This window comes from Salmo trutta, chromosome 19, assembly GCF_901001165.1.
Source record: "Salmo trutta chromosome 19, fSalTru1.1, whole genome shotgun sequence".
Lineage (NCBI taxonomy): Eukaryota > Metazoa > Chordata > Actinopteri > Salmoniformes > Salmonidae > Salmo > Salmo trutta.
The window spans coordinates 44,960,829-44,987,273 of NC_042975.1; the positions used below are offsets into that span (position 1 = coordinate 44,960,829).

The 26,445-nt window shown below is 43.7% G+C and overlaps 1 protein-coding gene across 3 annotated transcripts in view; it reads left to right on the forward strand.

Annotated features, from left to right (window-relative positions):
- lrch2 (leucine-rich repeats and calponin homology (CH) domain containing 2) overlaps positions 1-26,445 on the forward strand; it is a 72,335-nt gene that overhangs the window by 25,925 nt on the left and 19,965 nt on the right. For all 3 annotated transcript variants that reach the window (XM_029701226.1, XM_029701227.1, XM_029701228.1), the window contains exons 2-9: positions 15,398-15,542; positions 20,585-20,711; positions 20,953-21,058; positions 21,236-21,372; positions 21,655-21,785; positions 22,017-22,104; positions 22,463-22,559; positions 22,644-22,747. In XM_029701226.1, coding sequence (XP_029557086.1) covers positions 15,398-15,542; positions 20,585-20,711; positions 20,953-21,058; positions 21,236-21,372; positions 21,655-21,785; positions 22,017-22,104; positions 22,463-22,559; positions 22,644-22,747 — 935 coding nt within the window. The remainder of the gene's footprint in view (positions 1-15,397; positions 15,543-20,584; positions 20,712-20,952; positions 21,059-21,235; positions 21,373-21,654; positions 21,786-22,016; positions 22,105-22,462; positions 22,560-22,643; positions 22,748-26,445) is intronic.

Here is a 26,445-nt window from a genome sequence, read left to right on the forward strand (position 1 = left end):
TTTAACCCGTCTCCTCCCCTTCAGCTAGACTGATTGATGTGGATTTAACAGGTGACATCAATAAGGAGCCGTAGCTTTCACCTGGTCAGTCTATGTCATGGAAAGAGCAGGTGTTCCTAATGTTTTGTGCACTCAGTGTAGATGTCACTGTGATAATGCTCTCCCCATTGAGTAGACTAACGGCAAAAACACTGAGACACAGTGTCCCTCACTCCTGTTTTCCAAGCACTGCTATCCCACAATGCCTTGGGAAGTAGCTACAAGTGTAGCCAATGCCAGGGGGTGTCACTATCAGCAAGCACACTCATGCAACGCATTCAAGCACTCATCAGTACTTTCATCAAAAACAGTCGTCAGTTTTACTAACTGAAACTGTACAATTATTTTGTGTGTAAAACTAACAGTGAAATCTGACTCATCCTCTCTGGCCAAGTCCAAACTCTCGCAGTAGTTCAATGGTAAACTCGTCAATAAAACGGGTTGCTACTGCGACCCGTAAAACGAGGAAGTAGCCAGGAGCCAATGGAAAGACTGGGTGGGTTTTCCCTGGGTGGTTCTTGCATGCTCAGGTAAGAACCGTCCAGGACGGTTCGCAGTCAGACCATATTGAGTGAAACCGGCACTGGGGCAGGCAGAAACTTGAATTACAGGAATCACGAGCAACTTATCATGGTTTTAGCCTCCCAAAAAAATAGGATGTTTTTAAGTGAGGTGACCATGTACAATGTTCAGCTCGCACTGATGCCAATAATTAAAATCAAGTGGTCACAGTCTGGAGCCCTGCTTTGGTCAGGACTATTTTTCATTCTGATTAAATCACCTAAAAACAGAGTATGTAGGTCAAGGTTGTGGTGATTAATGAGGGCTGGGGGTTGCATCTCTGTTGGGGTCCACTGCCCCCAAACAATGCTGTGGGCCTGCTTTCTCCCCTCATCCCCTCTGGCTATTAGAGGAGAAGAGCCCTACATGTATCCATTTGCAGCTCTGTCTCTGGAGAGGTGTAAGTGATACATCCTCAGTTTGGGGGGCAGGTTGTGAGTGGGAGTGATATAGGGTGACCCTGCTGTGGAGGGAGATGGTCCATGGAGGGGTGATGTGGGGCAGGGGGATTATACCCCCCTCTGGCACACAGCTGAGACGAAGGGTACCCCGCCCCTTTCCATCATGAGCAGCCCCGAAACACAACCCTCCACTTGAAAAGCTGTGAAATAGGCCACGGCAGCGACTAATGTGATTTCTCTACTTTACAGAAACACACACGCTAAGCAGTAAGGCAGTATCAGGGGTTAGTGTGTGTGTGTGTGTGTGTGTGTGTGTGTGTGTGTGTGTGCTAGGCCACCACCAGGGTATAAGATCTATTGGTGTATTTGCCTGGCTGTCTCTGTCATGTAGCCAGGCAGGCCAGGGTTATACAGCAGTCCTCTCAGGCATGTCATGCCCACCTCTCTGGCTGTGCTGTGTTGAATAGGAGGTTGAGGATTAGAGAAGTCACTGTCACATGGGGTTCCCAACACTGCCTCTCCCTGCTGTCTGTCCTGTCCCGTCCGTCCGTCTTTGTCTCTTTCTTGTCTGTCTCATGCTAAACCAAAGGACAGTGTTGCCAGGTCTAGAACACTGCTAGTTTGATCTTTGTTATAAAGATTATCGCTAACGAATGCATTTTGTAATTATTAGAGCAATTCTTTCTATGTTTGGCAAGGATGGGGTTTAGCTTAGGTTGAGGAACTGTTGTCTGCTTCTCTTCCTGTGTTGCTCTGAATGATTCCTCTCGGTGCTGTGCTCTACATGTCTACAGCCAAGTTGATGATAGGATGTGGAGAAAATCAATGGGACTCTCAAGACATGGAGCACGCAGGAAGGAGATTTCAGATACACATAGAGAATGGGGAGGGAGAGTTGTGGGTAATGTAGTTTGGTTTGGGGACACCCATTTCCCACTGTGGGTGCTGGCTCCCCTCTCTATATCCCATAAGGGCTGAAATCTAGGCCAGCTCTGAGTGCATGCCTGAGCTCATCTTTCGCTCGCTCTTTCTCGCTCTTGCGCTCGCTCTCATATGCGTGCCAGTCATATGCTGACCTCACTGAACGGGCTGCCGTCTGAATATTTGAGGTGCCCAGGTTTCCTGCAGGCAGGAGTAGAGGAACGGGCTGGTGCTGCTGCTGTGGTTGACTGGTGAGAGGCAGGAAGGGTCTCTTCTATTATGGTAATCACTAATCCTCATGTTGTGGAATGGAAAAGCACACAGTCTCCAGACCCTAGTTGACTAACTGGCATTCCTTCTCACTGATGAAGTGGGTCAAGTTCACCTGTCAAGGATAGTGAATTAGCATTATTCATTATTCGACAAGGACACTGATTTTGATATTATATTGGAATAAGTGTAGGTATACAGTACCAGTCAAAGGTTCAGACAGTCCTATTTCCAGGGTTTTTCTTTTATTTTGACTATTTTCTACATTGCAGAATAATAGTGAAGAAATCACAACTATGAAATAACACATATGGAATCATGTAGTAACCAAAAAAGTGTTACACAAATAAAAACATTTTATATTTGAGATTCTTCAAATTAGCCACCCCTTGCCTTGATGAGAGCGTTGCACAATCTTGGCATTCTCTCAACCAGCTCCATGAGGTAGTCACCTGGAATGCATTTCAATAAACAGGTGTTCTTTGTTAAACGTTTTTTTCTTTCCTTAATGTGTTTGAGCCAATCAGTTGTATTGTGATAAGTTAGGTGTGGTATACAGAGGATAGCCCTATTTGGTAAAAGATCAAGTCCATATTACGGCAAGAACAGCTCAAATAAGCAAAGAGCAACGACAGCACGTCATTACGTGAAGGTATGTCAATAAGAAGAGACTTGCTTGGGCCAAGAAACACGAGCAATGGACATTATACCGGTGGAAATCTGTCCTTATTGTCCAAATTTGAGATTTTTGGTTCCAACTGCGGTGCCTTTGTGAGATGTCTTTGTGAGACGCAGAGTAGGTGAACGGATGATCTTTGCATGTGTGTTTCCCACCGTGAAGCATGGAGGAGGAGGTGTGGGGGTGTTTTGCTGGTGACACTGTCAGTGATTTATTTACACTTAACCACCATGGCTACCACAGCATTCTGCAGCAATACACCATCCCATCTGGTTTGCCCTTAGTAGGACTATCACTTGTTTTTTAACAGGACAATGACCCAAAACACCTCCATGCTGTGTAAGGGCTATTTGATGAAGGATAGTGATGGCGTTCTGCATCAGATGACCTAACCTCCACAATCACCCGACCTCAACCCAATTGAGATGGTTTGGGATGAGTCGAACCGCAGACTGAAGGAAAAGCAGCCAACAAGTGCTCAGCATATGTGGGAACTCCTTCAAGACTGTTGGAAAAGTATTCTTCATGAATCTGGTTGAGAGAATTCCAAGAGTGTGCAAAGCTCTCATCATGGCAAAGGGTAGCTACTTTGAAGAATCTCAAATATAAAATATTTTTTTTATGTGTGTAACACTTTTTTTTTTGGTTACATGATTCCATGGGTGTTATTTCATAGTTTTGATGTCTTCACCATTATTCTACAATGTAGAAAAATAGTAAAAATAAAGAAAAACCTTTGTACCCACCTACTCAGACAAACTTTTTACTGGTACTGTATGTCTTGAGGACCCGTCTCACTGGAATGCAGATTGTGTTTCCTGTGCTACAGTCTTTTTAAATTTTTTTTTATTGTATTTTGTATTTCACCTTTATTTAACCAGGTAGGCTAGTTGAGAACAAGTTCTCATTTGCAACTGTGACCTGGCCAAGATAAAGCATAGCAATTCGACACATACAACAACACAGAGTTACACATGGAATAAACAAAACATACATTCAATAATACAGTAGAAAAAAGAAACAAAAAGTCTATATACAGTGACTGCAAATGAGGTAAGATAAGGGAGTTAAGGCAATAAATAGGCCATGGTGGCGAAGTAATTACAATATAGCAATTAAACAATGGAATGGTAGATGTGCAGAAGATGAATGTGCAACTAGAGATACTGGGGTGCAAAGGAGCAAGATAAATACAGTATGGGGATGAGGTAGGTAGATAGATGGGCTGTTTAGATGGGCTATGTGCAGTGATCTGTGAGCTACTCTGACAGCTGGTGCTTAAAGCTAGTGAGGGAGATATGAGTCTCCAGCTTCAGTGATTTTTGCAGTTCGTTCCAGTCATTGGCAGCAGAGAACTGGAAGGAAAGGCGACCAAAGGAGGAATTGGCTTTGGGGGTGACCAGTGAGAGATACCTCCTGGAACGTGTGCTACGAGTGGGTGCTGCTATGGTGACCAGTGAGCTGAGATAAGGCGGGATTTACCTAGCAGAGACTTGTAGATAACCTGTAGCCAGTGGGTTTTTGCGACGAGTATGAAGCGAGGGCCAACCAACGAGAGCGTACAGGTCTCAGTGGTGGGTAGTATATGGGGCTTTGGTGACAAAACGGATGGCACTGTGATAGACTGAATCCAATTTGCTGAGTAGAGTGTTGGAGGCTATTTTATAGATGACATCGCCGAAGTCGAGGATCGGTAGGATGGTCAGTTTTACGAGGGTATGTTTGGCAGTATGAGTGAAGGATGCTTTGTTGCGATATCGGAAGCCGATTCTAGATTTAATTTTGGATTGGAGATGCTTAATGTGAGTCTGGAAGGAGAGTTTACAGTCTAACCAGACACCTAGGTATTTGTAGTTGTCCACGTATTCTAAGACCGAGCCGTCCAGAGTAGTGATGCTGGACAGGCGGGCAGGTGCGGGCAGTGATAGATTGAATAGCATGCATTTAGTTTTACTTGCATTTAAGAACAGTTGGAGGCCACGGAAGGAGAGTTGTATGGCATTGAAGCTCGTCTGGAAGTTAGTTAACACAGTGTCCAAAGAGGGGTCAGAAGTATACAGAATGGTGACGTCTGCGTAGAGGTGGATCAGAGAATCACCAGCAGTAAGAGCTAGCAGTTAGTAGGCCGTGGCTAACAAGCTAGCAGTTAGCAGACCGGGGATAGCAAGCTAGCAGTTAGCAGACCGGGGATAGCAAGCTAGCAGTTAGCAGACCGGGGATAGCAAGCTAGCAGTTAGCAGACCGGGGATAGCAAGTTAGCAGAAGGGCCTTTGGGGGACGTCGCGATGGGGGTAAGTCTGTTTTTGCATCTTCGTGCGGCGACGTCGATAGACCAGTCGTGGATTAGTGGGGTTCCAAGTAGCTCTAGGTAGCTAGCAGGCCGCGGTTAGCAGAATGGGCCTTCAGCGGACTTCGCGCCAGAGGGGCCTGTTGGAATCCTCTGGCAGATTATGTCGGTATTCCTGTTTTAGAGGATCGGCGGTGTTCAGTGCCCCGTACCGGCAGTAGGAGGGGTCCGTATATTGTAGCCCAGGAATGGGCTTCGGTGGTAGCCCAGGAGCCCTAGCCGGGCTAGCTTCAGGCTAATTGGCGCTTGCTCCGGGATGGAAACGCTCACCTGGAGTAGTCACCTGGGATTGCGGTTAGCTAGTTGCGAAGATCCAGATGAAAATGTTCAGAGTTTGCGGTAGGAATCCGGGGATATGGAGAGAAAAAAAATAGGTTCGTTATGCTCTGGTTTGAGTCACGATTGTACGAACTGGCGAGACCTTTCCGAGCTGAAGGTTAGCTGATGACGGCTTGCTGGCTGGTAGCTAGTTAGCTGACTAGCTTCAGTTGAGGGATTCCAGATCTGAAGTAAATAGAAATACTTTAGAAAAAAACTGATCCACGCCACATTGGGTGAGGCGGGTTGCAGGACAATATTTACACACACTAACCCCTGATACTGCTTAGCGTGTGTGTTTCTGGAAAATATTTTAAAAAGATATATACAAGGGACACGACAGGACAAAGACGTCTGACTGCTACGCCATCTTGGATATTAAGAAGTGGTGTGCTGACATCTCTGCGGAGGTTATTGGGGTTTTGTCACATTTCATTAGTTGTGTTCGACTGAACAGCCTGGCTGGTGCTCTGTGTGATGGAGAGACAGATCTGTTGGTCTCCTCAGCTCTATTTTTGGTCTGTACCTTTTGTACCGGACTGTGTGCTTGTGTTAGTGGTGGCTGTTGTTCTGTGGAGCAGGGATGTATCTCCGCTCAGAACTCTCCCATCCCACTGCCTCAGGAATGGAGTTAAACACAAACACTTCCTTATGCAAAATGTCTCCCACACAGTTAATGCTGCAATTTGTAACGGGCTTGCTCAGAGATGGCCCTCCTTATGTTCGGCCAAAACAACTTGTCACATCTCTTTCTCTCTGAACAGAGAGTGGGTGACTGAGTAAGAGAGTGGGTGACTGACAAGTATTGATTTTTGTTGTGTTCCCACTCTGCCTTTAATGGCTTGTCTGCCATGTGGGATCTGACTGGATGGCCCCAGGTTCCTCTTATTCTCATTTGCCTGACTGGTTATTCCCAGAAAACCCGAAAGAAAGGAATACGTCTCTTGTGAGTGGAGGAGATCAAATTGGAATTCATCCTGATTGGGCTTTAACTGAGCTTAAAGATGTACATGAGACTCAGTCAAATATCTGGATTTTAGATTTTTTTAAATGCAACGATTTCTTGGGCAGTCTTGGGTTTAGTGATGAGAGAAAAACGAGGCCATTATATCAGGTAGGCTGCCAAGGCCTGTGAGTGGCCTAAAGTTTTAGTCCTGCTGCATCTGCCCTCTCTCTAATTAAATAGCCAACGTTGTTTTGGCAGCTAACACCCTCCTACTCGCCATGCTGAACACTCACCCCTACACACAGACACAGGGCTGGGGTCAGTTTATTAGACTGCTCAGGAACCAACTCACTCTGTATTTGGGGAACTCAACCTATGTTAAACTTTCATTTAGAAATCAGTTGTATCAGCACAACCTCCTTCCCTCCTTTGCATGCACTACTGAAGCAAACAAAGACACACATAAATGCGGATAAACACACACGTCCCCTCACGTGAGCATCTTGCAGATTCAGTTGCTTGCCGCTCCCCTTCACTCTGCGTATGGTTGCCATGGTATCGGTAGCCAGGGCCTTCACATAATCCTTCACGGAGCACTGCAGAGCTCTCCTTCACAGACCTGCCTGTGCTCTACAGCAGAGCCCCAGCCTCAGGGACACAGCATCTACTGGGTCCCCAACAACCCGGATGTTCCAGGTCTCAGGGCAAATGGAAAGGGAGCCTGTGAAGTGACTTTCACTTTTGAAGTTAAGGCGACACTCCATCTTAACTCCTCCTCCACTTTTACTGGATTGGTTGAACAGTGCAGAAGAGAACCTCCACCGACAGTTTATTTTCTTCTTGTCGAGACCAGTATGTAGGGGATCTAGTTTCAGGTGATTATTTTACGCCTGCTATGTTAGGTTAGGGACACACAGGCAGAGACTAGACTACTGATTTATGGGATCAGACACTAATAGGCTGCAATTGGACTCTGGAGCAGTGGAAACGCATCCTCTGGAGTGATGAATCTCGCTTCACCATCTGGAAGTCCAACGGACGAATCTGGGTTTGGCAGATGCCAGGAGAATGCTACCTGCCTGAATGCATAGTGCCAACTGTAAAGTTTGGTGGAGGATGAATAATGGTCTGGGGCTGTTTTTCATGGTTCGGGCTAGGCCCCTTAGTTCCAGTGTTACGACCCTCCCACTCTGTCTGCCGTATTTTCTCTCTTTGCTCTTGTTCCTTATTAGGATGCCGGTGGGCGGAGTTGGGAAGGTCGTCAGCTACATGGGAAACACCTGGGCCCGGGTGTGTCCCAGGATAAAGGCACCTCTTCCACATTCATTGGGGAGACTCTCTCCATGCAGACACCTTGTTGTTTTTGGTTGTGCTAGTTGTGGCTTTTTGGTTGTGCTAGTTGTGGCTTTTTGGTTGCTTGCTTTGGCACCCATCAACACCTTGCATTATTACATTCAGGTATGCAAAACACTCACTTACACTACTGATTACTGATTACACACACCATTGTTAATTACTTAGTTACTTTAGTTAATAAATATATATTTTGATACTCCTTGTCTCCACGTTGTCTCCCTTTTGTTGCGAACTCTGAGCCGGTTCGTAACACCAGTGAAGGGAAATCTTAATGCTACAGCATACAATGACATACTAGACCAGGGTTCCCCAGCTGGAAGCCCGCAGGCCAAAGTGGTTTTGGCCCCACAAGTTTTTTTTGTACATATGTTATTTTAATTTTGGAAATATGTTCCAAAGTATTCCCATACATATAAGAGAGAAGGAATTGTATAATAATTGATTGGATTTATATAGTACTTTTCTACTAAATGAAGTACCTCAAAGTGCTTTACATAGTAGGGGGAATCTCACCTCATCCACCGTCAATGTGTAGCACCCACCCCAGTGATGTACGCCGACCATTTCTGTGCCAGAACGCTCACCACACATCAGCTATCAGTTGATTAAGGAAAGGGGGGGATACCTAGTCAGTTATACAACTGAATGCCTTCAACTGAAATGTGTCTTCCGCATTTAACCCAACCCCTCTGAATCAGAGAGGTGCGAGGGGCTGCCTTACACTACATGACGTGGATGTCGATTATCTAGACGTTGTTAGAATAGACAGAATACATAACAAACAGAGGGATAGTAAGCATTCCAATTACAGTGTAAACTAGGTGACGGAATATCAGTTGTTTTATAATGTAAAGTGTGGTTGTGATAGAGTAGTGTGTAAATAAGAATTGAGGTGGTAAACCAGAGTAGCCAGCTTGTTGTGAATGGAGGGGTTTGAAGTAGGTATCTACAGTAGTTGTATTGCAGACAGTGCTATTTGTGAATGGAGGAGCTACAGTGAGTCTGTTTTTTTAATATTTCCTTTTTATTTAGCAAATATTTGTCTTATTTGAGAGGCAGTGGGGGCTGCCCGATAGCTCAGCTGGGGCTGAGGAGGGGTACAGTAATCTGTGCTGTGCACTCCACTGGCTATCACATTCATTATTGGACAGAGGGATGGGCCTCCCGCATCACAACAATACCATTTTATCTGAAGGGGACAGTGACGTGTTCTTTGTGGCTATCTGAAATTAGTGTTCGCTCTGAGTCTAATTAATTCAGCTAAATATTTGTCTAATGAGGGAAGCATAATTATACACTCCTTACCCTAACCTTTTGTTGTAGCGGGGTTAAATAGTACCTGTCATTGAAGCCTATGAAATATTATGTGATTTCATGATGAGGTCTGAACTCTGGCTGATTTTAAATGTCTCAGATTCACCATTGGTCAGTGAATCCCTCGCATATATTTTATAAAAGTATCCACTGCAACAGCGCCGCAAAGGAGCAATTGCAAAGGTATTGCACAGATACAGCAGCGGAATTGGCCGGACTACTGTAATTCGATCGATATATCGATATGGGAAGACTGACTGGATCTGGTGGTAGTCTGTGTGTAATATAACTGTGCTAAGGCCTAGTGTCATTTCAGCTCTGTCTTTGAGGATCATGCCTTGTTCCCATCGATCGCTCATTCAGACATATTGATCAGTCAAGACTGCCTGGTATCAATCTACTCTCCCAGAGGATTTCATCCGACTCAGCCGATAGCAGTTTCTGGAGCCACTGTTTGGATCCTTTCTTACACTACATTTGGATACATATTGCACACCTGATCTGTGCTGCTTGATGAAGAATGTTATTTACCATATATACAAAAGTATGTTGACACCCCTTCAAATTAGTGGATTCGGCTATCACACTCGTTGCTGAGAGGTGTATAAAATCTAGTAGAATGGCCTTACTAAAGAGCACCGTGACTTTCAACGTGGCACGCTCATAGGATTCCACCTTTCCAAAAAGTAAATTTGTAAAATTTCTGCCCTGCTAGAGCTGCCCCGGTCAACTGTAAGTGTTGTTATTGTGAAGTGGAAGGTCTAGGAGCAACAACGGCTCAGCCGTGAAGTGGTAGGCCGCACAAGCTCACAGAACGGGACCACCGAGTGTTGTAGCGCGTAAAAATGATCTGTCCTCGGTTGCAACACTTACTGCCAAGTTCCAAACTGCCTCTAGAAGAAGCAACGGCACAATAACTGTCTGGAGCTTCATGAAATGGGTTTCCATGACCGAGCAGCCGCACACAAGCCTAAGATCACCATGCGCAATACGAAGCGTCGGCTGGAGTGGTGTAAAGCTCAGCACCATTGGACTCTGGAGCAGTGGAAACGCCTTATCTGAACTTGACTGGCTTGCACAGAGCCCTGATCTCAAACCCATTGAACACCTTTGGGATGAATTGGGATGCTGACTGCGAGCCAGGCCTAATCACCCAACATCAGTGCCCGAGCTCACTAATGCTCGTGGCTGAATGGAAGCAAGTCCCCGCAGCAATGTTCCAACATCTTTTATTTTTTTATTTAACCTTTTTATTTAACTAGGCAAGTCAGTTAAGAACATATTCTTATTTACAATGACGGCCTACCAAAAGACCTCCTGCGGGGACGGGGGCTGGGATTAAAATAAATGCATAAATAACATAAATATAGGACGAAACACACATCACGACAAGGGAGCCAACACTACATAAAGAGAGACCTAAGACTACACCATAGCATGGCAGCAACACATTACCACACATGACCACACCGCATGGTAGCAACACAACATGACAAAAACATGGTAGCAACAAAAAACATGGTACAAACATTATTGGGCACAGACAACAGCACAAAGGGCAAGAAGGTAGACAACAATACATCACACAAAGCAGCCACAACTGGCAGTAAGAGTGTCCATGATTGAGTCTTTGAATGAAGAGTCTTCCCTGTGGCTCAGTTGGTAGAGCATGGAGCATGGTGTTTGCAACGCCAGCATGGTGTGTGCAACGCCAGGGTTGTGGGTTCGATTCCCACGGGGGGCCAGTACAAAAAAAAAATATATATATATTTTATATATTTTATATATATATATATATATATATATAAGAATGCATGAAATGAAATGTATGCATTCACTACTGTAAGTCGCTCTGGATAAGAGCGTCTGCTAAATGACTAAAATGTAAATGTAAGAGATTGAGAACTGTCCAGTTTGTGTTTGTTGCAGCTTGTTCCAGTCGCTAGCTGCAGCGAACTGAAAAGACGAGCGCCCCAGGGATGTGTGTGCTTTCGGGACCTTTAACAGAATGTGACTGTCAGAACGGGTGTTGTATGTGGAGGATGAGGGCTACAGTAGATATCTCAGATAGGGGGAGTGAGGCCTAAGAGGGTTTTTATTAATAAGCATCAACCAGTGGGTCTTGCGACCGGTATACAGAGAAGTATAGAGTGCAGTGATGTGTCCTATAAGGAGCATTGGTGGCAAATCTGATGGCCGAATGGTAAAGAACATCTAGCCGCTTTTATATGTGCTGAGAGTAGGACAGTGTACTGTCTAGCCATACTCCCAAGTACTTGTATGAGGTGACTACCTCAAGCTCTAAACCCTCCGAGGTAGTAATAACACCAGTAGGGAAAGGAGCATTCTACCAAACCACATGACCTTTGTTTTGGAGGTGTTCAGAACAAGGTTAAGGGTAGAGAAAGCTTGTTGGACACTAAGAAAGCTTTGTTGTAGAGCGTTTAACACAACATCCTGGGAGGGGGATGAGAGAGCTTCCTACTGCCTGAGCTATGTTGTTGATGTAAATTGAGAAGAGCGTGGGGCCTAGGATCGAGCCTTGGGGTACTCCCTTGGTGACAGGCAGTGGCTGAGACAGCAAATTTTATGACTTTATACACTGCACTCTTTGAGAGAGGTAGTTAGCAAACCAGGCCAAAGACCCCTCAGAGACACCAATATTCCTTAGCCGGCCCACAAGATTGGAATGGTCTACCTTATCAAAAGCTTTGGCCAATAGAAATGGTAGCACGACATTGCATAGAATCAAGGGCAATGGTGACATCATTGAGGACCTTTAAGGTTGCAGTGACCCATCCATAACCTGAGCGGAAACCAGATTGCATACCAGGGAATACTATAGACATCAAGAAAGCCAGTCAGTTGATTATTGACAAGTTCTTCCAACACTTTTGATAAACAGGGCAAAATAGAAATAGGCCTATAACAGTTAGGATCAACATGATCTCCCCCTTTAATTAAAGGATGAACCGTGGCTGCCTTCCAAGCAATGGGAACGAGACAGGTTAACCTCTCTATGGGGTGTGGGATGCTACCGTCCGACTCGGCCAACATCCAGTGAAATTGCAGAGCGCCAAATTCAAAAACAGAAATACTCATTATAAAAATTCATCAAACATACAAGTGTTATACATCGGTTTAAAGATTAACTTCTTGTTAATCCAACCACGGTGTCAGATTTCAAAAGACTTTACGGTGAAAGCAAACCATGCGATTATCTGAGAACAGCGCCCAGGAGACGCATCATTACAAACAGTAACCAGCCAAGTAGACGAGTAACAAAAGTCAGAAATAGCAATAAGATTAATCACTTACCTTTGATCTTCGTATGGTTGCACTCACAAGACTCCCATTTACTCAATAAATGTTTTTTGTTCGATAAAGTCCCTCTTTATAGCCATAAACCTCCATTTTGTTCAGTAATCCACAGGCTCAAATGCAGTCACAACAGATGAAAAATCTGAAAAGTTCGTAGAAACATTTCAAATGATGTTTATAATCAATCCTCAGGTTGTTTTTAGTCATAATAATCAATAACATTTCAACCGGACAAAAGCTTTGTCAAAATAAAAGGAAAACAAAAAAGGCACGCTCTCGGTCGTGCGCAGAAAACGGGTCTGGCGACTTCCAAGGGTCCACTCATTCAGACTGGTCTTACGCTCTCATTTTTCAGAATACAAGCCTGAAACTATTTCTAAAGACTGTTGACACCTAGTGTGGCTCAGTTGGTAGAGCATGGTGTTTGCAACGCCAGGGTTGTGGGTTCGATTCCCACGGGGGACCAGTACGGGGGGGAATTGTTTTAAATGAAATGTATGCATTCACTACTGTAAGTCGCTCTGGATAAGAGCGTCTGCTAAATGACTAAAATGTAAATGTAAAAATGAAGTGCAATTTGAGTCCTAAGTCAATGGATACTGTAATGGCATTCAATAGAAAACTACAAACCTAAATCCATCCAGGAAGTGGGATTATTTTTTCTCAGGTTTTCGCCTGCCATAACAGTTCTGTTATACTCATAGACATTATTTTAACAGTTTTGGAAACTTTAGAGTGTTTTCTATCCAAATCTACCAATTATTTGAATATCCTAGCTTCTGGGCCTGAGTAGCAGGCAGTTTACTTTGTGCACGCTTTTCATCCAGACTGGCTATCGTTCAGGCAAATGAGAAATAAGTGTACTCAGGCTATCCGGAAGGCCAAAGTTAGTTACTTTAAGGAGCTCTCTCTGTGGGTCTAACCCCAGGAAGTTCTGGAAAACGGTTAAAGACCTGAGCTCAGCCATGTACTTCTTGTCAGTAACAACCACATCATACATTTTAAGGGACATGGGCAGCTGTGAGGAGGAGGGTTTATTCTCAAGGTCTTTAACCGTTTTCATTACATTACATTACACTACACTGATGCCTATCAGGATTATTTGTGAGGATAACATCAAGGAGAGTAGACTTTTCTGTGTGTGGAGTCATACCTTGTGGGATTGGTAATAATCTGAGAAAGATTTAGGGAGTCCCATTTGCTTTAGGACTTGGTCAGGTGGTTTAAGCATGTCCCAGTTTAGGTCACCTAGCAGGACAAATTCAGACTTCGTGTAAGGGGCCAGGAGAGAGCTTAGGGCAGGTAGGGTACAGCCCGCTGCTGATGGAGGACGATAGCACCCAGCAACAGTCAACAAAGAGCAATTTGAAAGTTTAATTCTTAAAACCAGCAAATCAAATTGTTTGGGGACAGACTTGGTGGAGACAACCGAGCACTGAAGGTGATCCTTGGTAAAGATTGCCACTCCCCCACCTTTGGAAGTTCTGTCTTGCCGAAAAAGATTAACATCAGTATTCAAAACACTCTTCCTTAACCACGTCTCAGTAATGACCAACACATCTGGATTGGAGCTGTGAACCCACACTTTCAATTGATCCATTTTAGGTAATAAGCTTCCGGAGTTAACGTGCAGAAAACCCAGGCTTTTACGAGAGCAGAAATCAGTGAAACAGATATCAGAGCACAAGTCAGAATTGGGGCAAGCAACAGTAGATGGGCCAGGGTGTACATGCACATTTCCAGATATCATCAACAGTAATACAATCAAGGCACGGCACAGTACAGGGAGAGCTCTGCAGTGCTGATTTATGATATCTGAATGTGTATCAGATGGCAACAAGATCATATTGTACAGCAGTTTCATCAGGTAACATGAAGACAAAGCCGGTGAGAGGTGGTTAGAATAGGATGGGGGGCCAAAAGTCTGTGTAACTAATAGAGTCAGAGTCCAGAGTGTGGGAACAAACATAATCTGTCCCACGGTTGGGTGAAGAAAGTTCGTAGTCAACAAAGCATGCAGGAGTCATGAGGCACATAGCAAAATGCACAAGAAAAAAATACAACATATAATGACTTGGGGGTAGCCATTTGTAAATTTAGAGTCACTCGCCCCAACAGTGCATGTGTGCTGGAGGCGAGAGATAGAGGGGGGAGAGATAGAGGGGGGAGACAGGCCAGGGCAGACGGTGAACAGATCGCCATGTGGAATCCAAGAAGTAGTGCAGCAGGCAAAGGGAGTAGGTGTCACCCACTTGGGGTAGCCTGCCATTTGTTGGGCTAAAAGGCTTCGATACCTCTCGCTTCACACGTCAGTGCTAATTGAAGTTGTATCTCTTTGTCCTAGCAAAGCTTGGTAGCCTGAGCATTCAGTCCTTTTTAAGTAGAATATAGAATTGTAATGTATTTTTCTTCTTGGCTTTTGAAAGTAAAAAAATTGCTTCTGACTAAGTGCTACTCACTCAGTTCCAGGTTGGATGGGTTTTTCAGGTCTCTGCTTGTTTGCCAGAACATTTGATGTATAGGTTGGGAATAATAATCCTTGAGTGTAGGAAACAAGTCATTCCAGCCAAAATCAGGTTGTAGGTTTGGAGTTTCGATTTGGAATGAAGGTTATCTTGTTTAGAGTAGCATCCTATACATCTCCATCCCAAAAAATCTAAGTTTGTCTAAATCTATCTATTTTTAAAAACATGCTGAAAAATGTGGGAGCTCATCTGCTTTAGTGGAAAGCCTTCCCAAAAGAGTGGAGGCTGCCATAGCAGCAAAGGGGGGACCAACTCCAATGACACTAAATTCTATGCGATTTTCGGCGAGCAGGTGTCCACATACTAATGATCATGTATTGTACGTACAGTACTGTGTATATAGTTCCTGTGTACCCATGACCCTCACCTGCTGTCTGTCTCTCTCTTTCCCTCCCCCAGATCTGTCGAAGAACAGGCTCACAGAGATTCCCCCAGAGGTGTGTCTGTTCGCCCCCCTCGAGTCCCTCAACCTATACCACAACTGCATCAAATGCATCCCAGAAACCATCATCAACTTGCAGATGCTGACCTATCTCAACATCAGGTCAGTGATGACTCGTGGAGCACTGTGGTGTGATCTGTTGATCCAGTGACCTCATACTGTTTGATATCACCATGATATCACCAAGAAACAGGAAATACAAAGGCCCGCATTAAGGTGTTCACAGCAAAGCTTTTGTTATACTTGGATTATTTCTTCCCCCTTTGACATGGTCAAATAACTCAGGCATAGATGGCAATGGCACCGATTGGCCTTTCGGTGGAGCTGTTATAAGCAGTCTCACTTAAACCCTCATATCCGCCGCCCCTTTTGACTTAGAGACTTTAAACTTTGTATGTAGGTATCTTCTCTCATGCGGAACAAATTTGCTTGAAGGACCCCTAAGGTCCGTCAGGATAGATTTTCCTCCATCTTGGAAATTTTGGATAACCTTTTGAAAAATGTATTCTCATGAACCAAAAGTCCAAGTAACACCAGTAATTAAATCAAATCAAATTGTATTAGTCACATGCGCCGAATACAACAGGTGTAGACCTTACAGTGAAATGCTTACTTACAAGCCCTTAAGCAACAATGCAGTTTTAATAAAAATACCAACAAAAAAATGAATTAAAAGTAACAAATAATTAAACAGCAGCAGTAAAATAACAATAGTAGGCCCATATTTTAAATTGTTTGTCAATCCACTTCACAATGGCCTATCAATTTGAAACTTTTTAGGTTAATCAACTACATTACCATGATGAACCATGTTACCGTCTTACAAAATAAGGAAACTATTAACAATTCACTTTTTGACTGTGTAACTAATGCTTAAAATAATCATAACATATATTTTTCTCGTGGACTAAAAGTCAGATTCACTACAAATTTGGTCTTTGGACTCATTACAATAGTCCCTAAAGAGTTTGAGAAAATAGAGTTGATGCATTCAAAGATACCACACTATAAATAGAAATATTGTCTCATGAAGTCATAGGACAAAATGACACCAAATTCTAGGCCCATGGTATATATCTTAACTGAGTTTGAGAAAAGCTAACGGATTGGTCAAAAGATGGCTGAGTTATTTACAAATATCAGATTTGATGTCTATTTAAACCACTGTAAATCCACTCCACAGGGGCCTATCAACTTGAAACTTGTCATCACTGTCATGGATGTCCCTAAGAGGAACCACACTGTATTTGGTATTTATATCTCAAACAACAAGGAAACTATTAGCAACTCATTCTTTGCATAAGTAACGCTCCAAATCATCTTCTCGTGAAACATACGTCAGATTCACTCCAGATTTGGTATTTCTGAATAATTATATTAGAGTTTTTTTCCATCAGTCTTTGATGGTAATGAGAAATAAGTTGCTGCATTTAAATATGGCCGCACTGTACCTATAGATGCACATTACCACATATGCTAATGCTCAAAATCATCTTCTCATGAACCACAAGTCAGATTGACTCCAGATTTGGTTTATAGACTCAATGAATTAGCCTCGAATGAATTTGAGAAAGATAACCAACATACAGCACTAGACTGAACTTCAACCTACAGCACTAAACTAACCTTTATTGCACATGAAGAAAGACAAGGCGTTGCAGTCAGTTTTGGAATAACAGTAATAAACTGGTCCTGAACATCTCTAAAACTAAGAGCATTGTATTTGGTACAAATCATTCCCTAAGTTCTAGACCTCAGCTGAATCTGGTAATAAATGGTGTGGCTGTTGAACAGGTTGAGGAGACTAAATTACTTGGTGTTACCTTAGATTGTAAACTGTCATGGTCAAAGCAAAGACTCCATGGTTGTAAAGATGGGGAGAGGTCTGTCTGTAATTAAGAGATGCTCTGCTTTTTGACACCACACTCCACAAAGCAAGTTCTGCAGGCTTTAGTTTTGTCTTATCTTGATTATTGTCCAGTTGTGTGGTCAAGTGCTGCAAGGAAATACCTAGTTAAGCTGCAGCTGGCCCAGAACAGAGCGGCATGTCTTGCTCTTCATTGTAATCAGAGGACTGATATAAACACTATGCATGCCAGTCTCTCTTGGCTAAGAGTTGAGGAGAGACTGACTGCATCACTTATTTTTATAAAAAACATAGTTGAAAATTCCTAATTGTTTGCATAGTCAACTTAAATACAGCTCTGACACACACACACTTACTCTACCGGACATGCCAGCAGAGGTCTTTTCAGTCTCTAAATCCAGAACAAATTCAAGAAAGCATACAGTATTATATAGAGCCATTATTGCATGGAACTCCCATTTCATATTGCTCAAATGAACAACAAAACTGGTTAAAAAACCCCAGATAAAGCAACATCTCACAGCACAACTCTCCCCTATTTGACCTAGATATTTTTTGTGTTTGTATTGATATGTACAGTTGAAGTTGGAAGTTTACATACACCTTAGCCAAATACATTTAAACTCTGTTTTTTCACAATTCCTGACATTTAATCCTAGTAAAAATTCCCTGTCTTAGGTCAGTTAGGATCACCACTTTATTTTTAGAATGTGAAATGTCAGAATAATAGTAGAGATGATTTATTTCAGCTTTTATTTCTTTCATCACATTCCCAGTGGGTCAGAAGTTTACATACTCAATTAGTATTTTCCAATTTGTAAGTCGCTCTGGATAAGAGCGTCTGCTAAATGACTTAAATGTAAATGTAGTATTTGGTAGCATTGCCTTTAAATTGTTTAACTTGGGTCAAACATTTCGGGTAGCCTTCCACAAGATTCCCACAATAAGTTGGGTGAATTTTGGCCCATTCCTCTTGACAGAGCTGGTGTAACTGAGTCAGGTTTGTAGGCACACGCTTTTCCAGTTCTGCCCACAAATTTTCTATAGGATTGAGGTCAGTGCTTTGTGATTGCCACTCCAATACATTGACTTTGTTGTCCTTAAGCCATTTTGCCACAACTTTGAAAGTATGCTTGGGGTCATTGTCCATTTAGAAGACCCATTTGTGACCAAGCTTTAACTTCCTGACTGATGTCTTGAGATGCTGCTTCAATATATCCACATAATTTTCCTCCCTCATGATGCCATCTATTTTGTGAAGTGCACCAGTCCCTCCTGCAGCAAAACACCCCCACAACATGATGCTGCCACCCCTGTGCTTCACGGTTGGGATGGTGTTCTTCATCTTGCAAGCATCCCCCTTTTTCCTCCAAACATAACAATGGTTATTCTGGCCAAACAGTTCAAATTTTGTTTCATCAGACCAGAGGACAGTTCTCCAAAAAGTACGATCTTTGTCCCCATGTGCAGTTGCAAACCGTCGTCTGGCTTTTTTATGGCGGTTTTGGAGCAGTGGCTTCTTTCTTGCTGAGCGGCCTTTCAGGTTATGTTGAAAACGAGTTTTAATGGCTTCAACCTAAGTGTATGTAAACTTCCCACTTCAACTGCACGTGTTACGTGTGCCATTTTTAAATGTACGCTACCGGTCAAGTTTTACAACACCTACTTATTCAAGGGTTTTTCTTTATTTTTACTATTTTCTACATTGTAGAATAATAGTGAAGACATAAAAACTATGAAATAACACATGGAATCATGTAGTGACCCAAAAGGTGTTAAACAAATCCAAATATATTTTATATTTGAGTTTCTTCAAATAGCCACCCTTTGAATGCTTCACAGAGTTCAAGTAACAGACACATTTCAACATCAACTGTTCAGAGGAGACTGTGTGAATCAGGCCTTCAGGGTCGAATTGCTGCAAAGAAACCACTACTAAAGGACACCAATAAGAAGAAGAAGACTTGCTTTGGCCAATAAACACGAGCAATGGACCGGTGGAAATTTGTCCTTTGGTCTGGAGTCCAAATTGGAGATTTTTGGTTCCAACCGCTGTATCTTTGTGAGACGTGACACGGATGAACTCCGCATGTGAAGCATGTAGGAGGAGGTGTGGGGGTGCTTTGCTGGTGTGACCCTGTCTGTGATTTATTTAAAATTGAAGGCACACTGAACCAGCATGGCTACCACTGCATTCTGCAGTTATACGCCATCCCATCTGGTTTGGGCTTAGTCCCACTACCATTTGTTTTTCAACATGACAATGACCCAACATACCTCCAGGCTGTGTAAGGGCTATTTTACCAAGAAGGAGAGTGATGGAGTGCTGCATCAGATGACCTGGCCTCCACAATCCCCCGACCTCAACTAAATTGAGGTGGTTTGGGATGAGTTGGACCGCAGAGTGAAGGAAAAGCAGCCAACAAGTGCTCAGCATCTTTGGGAACTCCTTCAATACTGTTGGAAAGCATTTCAGGTGAAGCTGGTTGAGAGAATGAAAAGAGTGTGCAAAGCTGTCATCAAGGCAAAGGGTGGCTATTTGAAGAATCTCAAATATAACATATATTTTGATTTGTTCAACACTTTTTTTTTAAGTTACATGATTCCATATGTGTTATTTATTAGTTTTGATGTCTTCACTATTATTCTACAATGTAGAAAATAGTAAAATAAAGAAAAACCCTTGAATGAGTAGGTGTTCTAAAACTTTTGACCGGTAGTGTATGTAGTTCTGTTCTTGTCTGTTAATGTTCTGTATTATGTTTCATCTTTTGTGTGGACTCCAGGACGAGTAGCTGCTGCTTTCGTAACAGCTAATGGGGATCCTAATAAAATACAAAAAAAAATAGTTGCTACATGACAGAGTGCTTGCTTTGTCATCCAACTGATCATGTGTCCTTTCTGTCATCCTGTGAATCCCGTTCATTGCTGATCACAACTATATTCAGTTTTATTCTGCTTTATCTCAGGTGAATGGTGTTCCCCTTTCAGGGACTCCACAGGATCAAGTGACAAGAGCATTTCCTCTTTCATAGTGTGAGAAATACACTGTGATGTTGTTTTTAAAGTTTTGATGATTATATCTAGACAGTACAGTTGGTTTCCTAGACACAATTAGATAGCAATCTCCTCTGGTCCTCTGTTTCACTAATATTATTTTAAGACCGAGTCCTTTGTTGCTTGATCTTTTCCTGATGTATCCAGATACAGCCCCTTGCACACAGGATAAAACTTGTATACTGACTATAGTGTATATGTGTATTTTGTGTTTCTGTAGCCGGAACCTTCTCTCAACATTGCCAAAATACCTGTTTAGCCTCCCCCTCAAAGTGCTGGTGGTGAGCAACAACAAGCTAGTGTCCATCCCAGAGGAAATTGGGAAGGCCAAAGAGCTGATGGAGTTGGTGAGCACTGGCCCAGAGCAGTGTGTGTGTGTGTGTGTTTGTGTGTGTTTGTGTGTGTGTGTGTGTGTGTGTGTGTGTGTGTGTGTGTGTGTGTGTGTGTGTGTGTGTGTGTGTGTGTGTGTGTGTGTGTGTGTGTGTGTGTGTGCGCGCGCGCGGGTGTCTTTCCACATGTATTTGTGATCCATGTCCAGTTATTTGCAGGCCTCTGTATGACCGCCTGCTCTCGGTCCTCCCCCTGTAGGACATCAGCTGTAATGAGATCCAGGTGCTGCCCCCTCAGGTGGGGAGGCTCCAGGCCTTACGGGAACTCAACATCAGGAGGAACTGTCTTCACATGCTGCCTGAGGGTATGTAGCAGTTTACGTTCTCTCCCCTGGTCCTCTTCACTCTTTCTCCCTCCCCAACACCTCTCTGGATACCAACTATATAGGTTTACCGTACTCTCTCTCCTTATTCTATATCCAACCCCATGCCTTTTATGCTTTCTTTATTTTTTCTCTACCCCTCGCTCTCTCTCTCTCCAGAGTTGGCGGACCTGCCACTCACCAGACTAGACTTCTCCTGCAATAAGATCACAGAGATCCCTCCTGTCTACAGGAGACTCAGGCAGCTGCAGCACATCATCCTCGACAACAACCCTATGCAGTCCCCACCTGCACAGGTGTGTGTTCTTGTGTGGCAACATCTGTGGTAGTTTGGGCTGTACTTGACATTTGGCGCTGCATGGGAATATCCGCTGCCATCTGGATGTGTTTCAGGGATGTGGTTACAGTAATACACAGGTTAACCTCAGCTCGGCAACGCGCCTAGAAACCCCCTATTCCCCCCCCCCCCCGCCCCCAAGCTGTGACAGTATTCATGAAATACCACCATCTACCATCTCCGAGGAACAGTTGCACCATCAGGTGGACACTTCATTTAATCAGCTATTTGTGTATTTCAGATCTGCCTGAAGGGCAAGGTGCACATCTTTAAGTACCTGAACATCCAAACATGTAGGCTGAATAAGAAGCCTGACTCTCTGGACCTCCCCTCCCTGGGCAAACGCTGCCTTCCCCAGCCTCTGACAGACAGGTACACTCTTATATCATATCATACTACTACGTATACTACAGACAAGACAATAGACCATATGCATCATGAATGGTGTGTTCCATGAAACTATAATGACAACTGCTATAACATATTTGAAGATTAATGACACAGGTTCGACATATTATGAAGTGCTTATGATGTCATGATTGTGACTTAAACGAAGCTGTCTGACTCTTTCATTTCCGACTATCCCTTTATATGTCTCTGCAGCATGGAGGATTTTTACCCCAGTAAGAACCACGGTCCTGACTCTGGTATCGGCAGTGACAACGGGGATAAAAGACTGTCTACGACGGAGGTCAGAGTTCACCCACTGTAGTCAGACTGTAGTGAGGCTTAGACTGTACGAAGCCTATTGGTGTGCGTTCAACCACGGCAAATTGATAATGCCCCTTTGTATTTATTCTATAGTCAGTGCTTGACTTGGACTGAAGTAGGTGCCGGTACTCATTTTAGGTGCTGGAACACTACAATATTTTGCAGAAACTAAAGCAGTAGAATATTTGAGGTGCCTGTACAATGTTCCTGTCAGCTCCGGCCCAAGTCAACCACCTTCTGTAATACGTGCAGACATGTTCAGTAAACTCGTTTATGGTTCATGCTCACTTACCTCTTAAGTTCCCTTCTCCTCCTCGCCCCTCCCTCCCTTCCTCTAGCCTTCTGACGATGACACCATCAGCCTGCACTCTCAGGTCTCAGAGACGGCCCGCGCCGACGCCCTCTCTCTCCTCTCCAAGATGGACTCAGGCAAAGGTGAGGCCTGTTTTTAGATGCAGTGGATTTGACTGTTAGGAAAGCAGATAGTCTGAGGTTCAACCTGGTGTGTTGTGCCCGTAGATCAGGAACCCTATGATTTCATCGAGCCCAACCCAGAGGAGGATAATGCCCTGTCAGAGGGGGACGGGCAGCAGAGTGTTGGACCCTACATCTCCTGTATAAAGGTACGTCACAAGAAATCCATAGGGAGCTGTATGGCCACTACACGTACACCACTAACTAGCCTGTCTTCCGCTGTCGAGCTATCCGCGGGTGAGGTACTGTCCTACCACTGCCTGTTCCTTTTCCACTATTAGCTCCGGGGTATAGGAGATTGTCAGTACAAGCTTAATCCGTGCTTAAAACTAATCATACCTTTCATCAAGTCATACAACTTGAGATCCCATGCCTGGCATTCACAGCTCTTAAGTGCCCTAAATCAGGCAAAGAATTAAAGTACAATACAGTTAAAAAATATATATATTTAACCTTTTATTTAAGTAGTGTTTGGTTGTGAAAATATGAAATATACTTATTAATGTCACTGAGGGAGAGAGGGTGATGTATAACGTTTACATTATGTCAGGATATGTTATTGTTAGCCATCAGGGATCCTATGGGAGGAGAGGAGACACAGTCTGGTACGAGTCAACATGACAGCCGTGAGTTGGGGAGGAGTGAGCACTTTGGGGCAGAGGTCAGGTTAGAGGAAGTGAGGAAGAATAAATATCACTAAGGTTCTGTCTAGCAACAGAGATGCATTGGCTGTTCAGATGTGTTGGAGGAGACTCGGGGTTAAATATCAGTGCTTGTGTGAATGTCTTTTGTCTTATATAGCTGTATGGACCCAATGGGTGAATAAACTTGGTTGGAGCTTTCATAGTGTCCGTCGATTTCTTACTCTGATATTTAGAACCTAACACTAGGCAAGTCAGTTAAGAACAAATTCTTATTTACAATGATCGCCTACGAAAAGGCAAAAGGCCTCCTGCGGGGATGAGGGCTATGATAAAAAATATATATAAAAAAAATATAATAATAATAATAATAATAATAAACAAATATAGGACAAAACACACATCACGACAAGAGGGACAACACAAAACTACATAAAGAGAGTCCTAAGACAACACTATAGCATGGCAGCAACACATGACAACACAGCATGGTACCAACACAACATGGTAGCAACACAGAAGCACAACATGGTAGCAGCACGAAACATGGTACAAACATTGTTGGGCACAGACAACAGCACAAACTAACATGGTCCAGCACACCAAGACAGTCGTGAAGAGGGCACAACAAAACCTATTCCCCCTCAGGAGACTGAAAAGATTTGGCATGGGTCCTCAGATCTTCAAAGGGTTTTACAGCTGCATCGAGAGCATCCTTTACATCGAGAGCATCCTGACCGGTTGCATCAGTGCCTGGTATGGCAATTGCTCGGCCTCCGACCACAAGGCACTACAGAGGGTATTGCGTACGGCCCAGTACATCACTGGGGCCAAGCTTCCTCCCATCCAGGACCTCTATACCAGGCGGTGTCAGAGGAAGGCCCTAAAAATGATCAAAGACTCCAGCAACCCTAGTCAGACTGTTCTCTCTGCTACCGCACGGCAAGCGGTAGTCTAGGTCCAAAAAGCTTCTAAACAGCTTCTACCCCCAATCCAATAGACTCCTGAACATCTAGTCAAATGGCTTCCCAGACTATTTGCAGTGCCCCCCCCTTACACCACTGCTACTCTCTGTTGCCATCTATGCATAGTCACTTTAATAACTCTACCTACATGTACATACTACCTCAAATAACCGGTGCAGCCAGCTACCCAGACTATTTGCATTGCCCCCACGCTGCTTCTACTCTCTGTTATTATCTATGCATAGTCACTTTAATAACTCTACCTACATGTACATAATTACCTCAACACCGGTGCCCCCCCAACCCCGCACATTGACACATTGACTCTGTACCGGTACCCCCTATATATCTTAACTGCATTGTTGGTTAAGGTTTTGTAAGTAAGCATTTCACTGTAAGGTCTACACCTGTCGTATTCGGCGCATGTGACAAATAACATTTGATTAGACTTTGATTTGATTTGAAAGAAGGTAGAGACAACAATAGATCACGCAAAGCAGCCACAACTGTCAGTAAAAGTGTCCATGATTGAGTCTTTGAATGAAGAGGTATAACTGTCCAGTTTGAGTGTTTTGTTGCAGCTTGTTCCAGTCGCTAGCTACAGCGAACTGAAAATACGAGCGACCCAGGGAAGTGTGCGCTTTGGGGACCTTTTAATTAACAGAATGTGACTGGCAGAACGGGTGTTGTATATGGAGGATGAGGGCTGCAGTAGTTTGGCAGTTGGAGTGAAAGAGGAGCGATTACGATAGAGGAAACCCAGTCTAGATTTAACTTTAGCCTGCAGCTTTGATATGTGCTGAGAGAAAGACAGAAGTATGTGGACACCTGCTCGTCAAACATCTCATTCCAAAATCATGGCCATTAATATGGAGTTGGTCCCCCCTTTGCTGCTACAACCACCTCCACTCTTCTGGGAAGGCTTTCCACTAGATTTTGGAACATTGCTGCGGGGACTTGCTTCCATTCAGACACGAGTATTAGTGAGGTCGGGCATTAATGCTGGGCAATTACTCCTGGGTCACAGTCAGCGTTCCAATTCATCCCAAAGGTGTTCGATGGGGTTGAGGTCAGGGCTCTGTGCAGGCCAGTCAAGTTCTTCCTCACCAATCTCGACAAACCAGCCGTTGTTGCTCCTAGATGTTTCCACTTCACAATAACAGCACTTACAGTTGACCGGGGCAGCTCTAGCAGGGCAGAAATGTGATGATCTGACTTGTTGGAAAGGTGATATCCTATGCCACGTTGAAAGTCACTGAGCTCTTCAGTACAGGCCGTTCTGACTTGCCTAGTTAAAAAAAAATGTTTTTTTTTAAAAAACGGGCCATTCTACTGCCAAATCCCCCCCCCCCCCCCCACTTACGTGTTAAGCATTGTTGATTGAAGAGGTGAATTATTTCTTCCTGCTGCGTCAGGAGGGTTGGCCAACCAGGTTCGCAGTCTGAAGTGCTAGATATCCTGTGTGTTGGCTAGTGCCAAGCTGGCCAAATCTAACAGGGGAGCTAAATGATACCTACTATCTATTTCTGCTTTATGCATGGTGTGATACTATTAATTGAAGTGTGCATATTTATGAAATGTCAATGGGGTTACCTTATTGTGGTTATTGATGCTTTCAAGTATGTATTTTTGAGGTGTATTTGTGATTGGTCGGAAGTGGTTTCTTCCAAGGTGAAGGCCGTGTTGAGATGTACTTAAGCCCTGTCATTTCATTGTTGGGCAGACAGACAGGGTAAGGATGGAATGCTGCCATTGGTTTCAGGCATAATTGGGGTTTGTTTGATTTATTGAGCTCAACCTTTTGATTTATTTTCTGTTATTGTTTGTTTATGATACCTGTCTACGTCCTGTTTGTTTAGTTGTTTGTACATTTATACGTAGCGTACAGTTTGCCACTCCTGTACTGTAAATACATGTCCAACCTGGACATTGTACTTCCGCTTCTTGTTGCCTCCTCACTGAAACCTCCACCAAAAGGATGTCCTCCCTTACAAATGGAATAGGCAAATAGATCATCTTGTTAGGTTTTTTGGGGGGTATATTTTGTGGAATAAGCCAAGGCACAGCGCTTAAAGGCCAAATGAAATTTGTCTCGGCCTGACTTGGATCGATAATGAAAAACAGGCTTGTGATTGAACCTGGGTAGTAGTGTAGGGGTTTTACACATCTAGTTATAAACTGGGAGGTTCGAACCCTGAATGCTGATTGGCTGACAACCGTGGTACATCAGACCGTATACCA